Source organism: Cebus imitator, unplaced genomic scaffold, assembly GCF_001604975.1.
Source record: "Cebus imitator isolate Cc_AM_T3 unplaced genomic scaffold, Cebus_imitator-1.0 Scaffold316, whole genome shotgun sequence".
Taxonomy (NCBI): Eukaryota; Metazoa; Chordata; class Mammalia; order Primates; family Cebidae; genus Cebus; species Cebus imitator.
Window position 1 is genome coordinate 2637206 of NW_016107631.1, and position 1760 is coordinate 2638965.

Below are 1760 nucleotides of genomic sequence, written 5' to 3' on the forward strand. Positions count from 1 at the left end.
TTGTCATGGAAAAGTATAATAAAACAACAATTACAGACACATAACTGTTTCAAGAGTACCTTAATGTGAATTTTTCACAGAGCTCATTTCAGTGGAGTCAGTCCTTAACAACTGTCTTCTCATTCTGTGTGAAGATGAGCACTCTCTCCGTAGCCTGTGGCTGAAATGTGGATTTCCTTTTAGGGACCGTTGACATTCATGGACGTGGCCATAGAGTTCTCTCAGGAGGAGTGGAAATGCCTGGACCTTGCTCAGAGGACTTTATACAAGGATGTGATGTTGGAGAACTACAGGAACCTGGTCTCCCTGGGTGAGGATAATGTCCCTCCAGAAGTTGGGCTCTGCCCTGGTGGATCTCTGCATTGTCTCTTGGGAGCCTCTTGGGAGCTCCTACATTGCTTGACTGAGATTGAAACCTTGTTGACTCAAAATTGAAAAGCTCCATTATACTTTGTGGAATTGAAACATCCCCCTTCTTCCGGTGTTGTGCTCCCTTCACGATTCCTCATTGGTGGCACTAGGGCTGAAGTATGCATGAAACCTTATGACAAATTTTAAAAATATGCAATTTCCTGTTTCCCCCCCTTGTGCTTTTGGTTCTGTAGTTCTCGGAAGGGGGCTTGATGTCTGTGTGTTGCACTGTTTCCTAAGCATTCAGAAAGAGGCAGTCAGTGGATGAATTTGTGAAATGCTATTTTTGATTCATTTGTAAATATCCTCTCTCCTACCTAAATATAGGGCTTGGCCTTGAAAGATGCCATAGCATGCATTTATTCTTTCTTTTTATAAATAGGAGTGGGTCTTCCTGACCTGAGTGTTGTCTCCATGTTGGAGCAAAAGAGAGAACCCTGGACTCTGCAGAGTGAAGAGAAAATAGCAAGGGATCCAGATGGCAGGGAATGCATCAAAGGTGTGAACACAGGTAAGAGCTCGGGTGGGCAGAGGAGAGGCCCCATAATGTTTGTTTTTTGAGACAGTGTCTCACTCTGTCATCCAGACTAAGTGTAGTGGCAATCATAGCTCACTGCAGCCTTGAATTCCTGGACTCAAGGTATCCTCCTGGCTGCATCCAGTGTTGGGATTGCAGGCATGAGCCACTGTACCCTGCAAAGCCACACTCTTAGATAGTGTTTGGGAAACTCTCTGACAGTGGGAGAATTCTGAGGGAAAACAAAAGTTGAAGTCTTGTGAGTTCTGAACAGGCATTTTTCTTTATTTTCCTATTTATTTTTGGAAATAGTGTCTCTCTCACATCACCCAAGCCAGAGTCCAGTGGCATGATTACAACTTGCTGCATCCTTGACTTTCTGGGCTCAGGGAATTCTTCCACTGCAGCCTTCTGAATAGGTGGGACTACAGGTGTACGCCACCATGCTTGGCTAATTTTTTGTATTTTTTGTGGAGATGGCGTTTCACCCAGGCTGCTCTCGAACTCCTGGCCTCAAGCAATCCACCTGCCTCAGCTTCCCAAAGTGTTAGGATTACAGATGTGAGCCACCATACCCAGCAAGGTGTGTTGTTTAATTGGTACATATTTGTGGATCGTTAAATTTTTCTTCTTTTGGCTGGGCAGAGTGGCTCATGCCTGTAATCCCAGCATTTTGGGAGGCCGAGGCAGGCAGATCACTTGAGGCCAGGCGTTCAAGATCAGCCTGGCCAACATGGTGAAACCCTGTCTCTACTAAAAGTGCAAAAATCAGCAGGGTGTAATGGCAGGCACCTGTAATCCTAGCTACTCAGGAGGCTGAGACAGGAGAATC

The 1760-nt window shown here is 45.5% G+C and overlaps 1 protein-coding gene across 5 annotated transcripts in view; it reads left to right on the forward strand.

The window, feature by feature from the left end:
* Positions 1–1760, forward strand: part of ZNF528 (zinc finger protein 528) — an 18854-nt gene that overhangs the window by 9008 nt on the left and 8086 nt on the right. For 3 of the 5 annotated variants that reach the window (XM_017503911.2, XM_037729730.1, XM_017503912.2), the window contains exons 3-4: positions 184–310; positions 794–922. In XM_017503911.2, coding sequence (XP_017359400.1) covers positions 184–310; positions 794–922 — 256 coding nt within the window. Of the gene's footprint in view, positions 1–181; positions 311–793; positions 923–1760 lie in introns of those variants that run through there. The other 2 variants (XM_037729731.1, XM_037729732.1) reach the window with 1 other exon arrangement.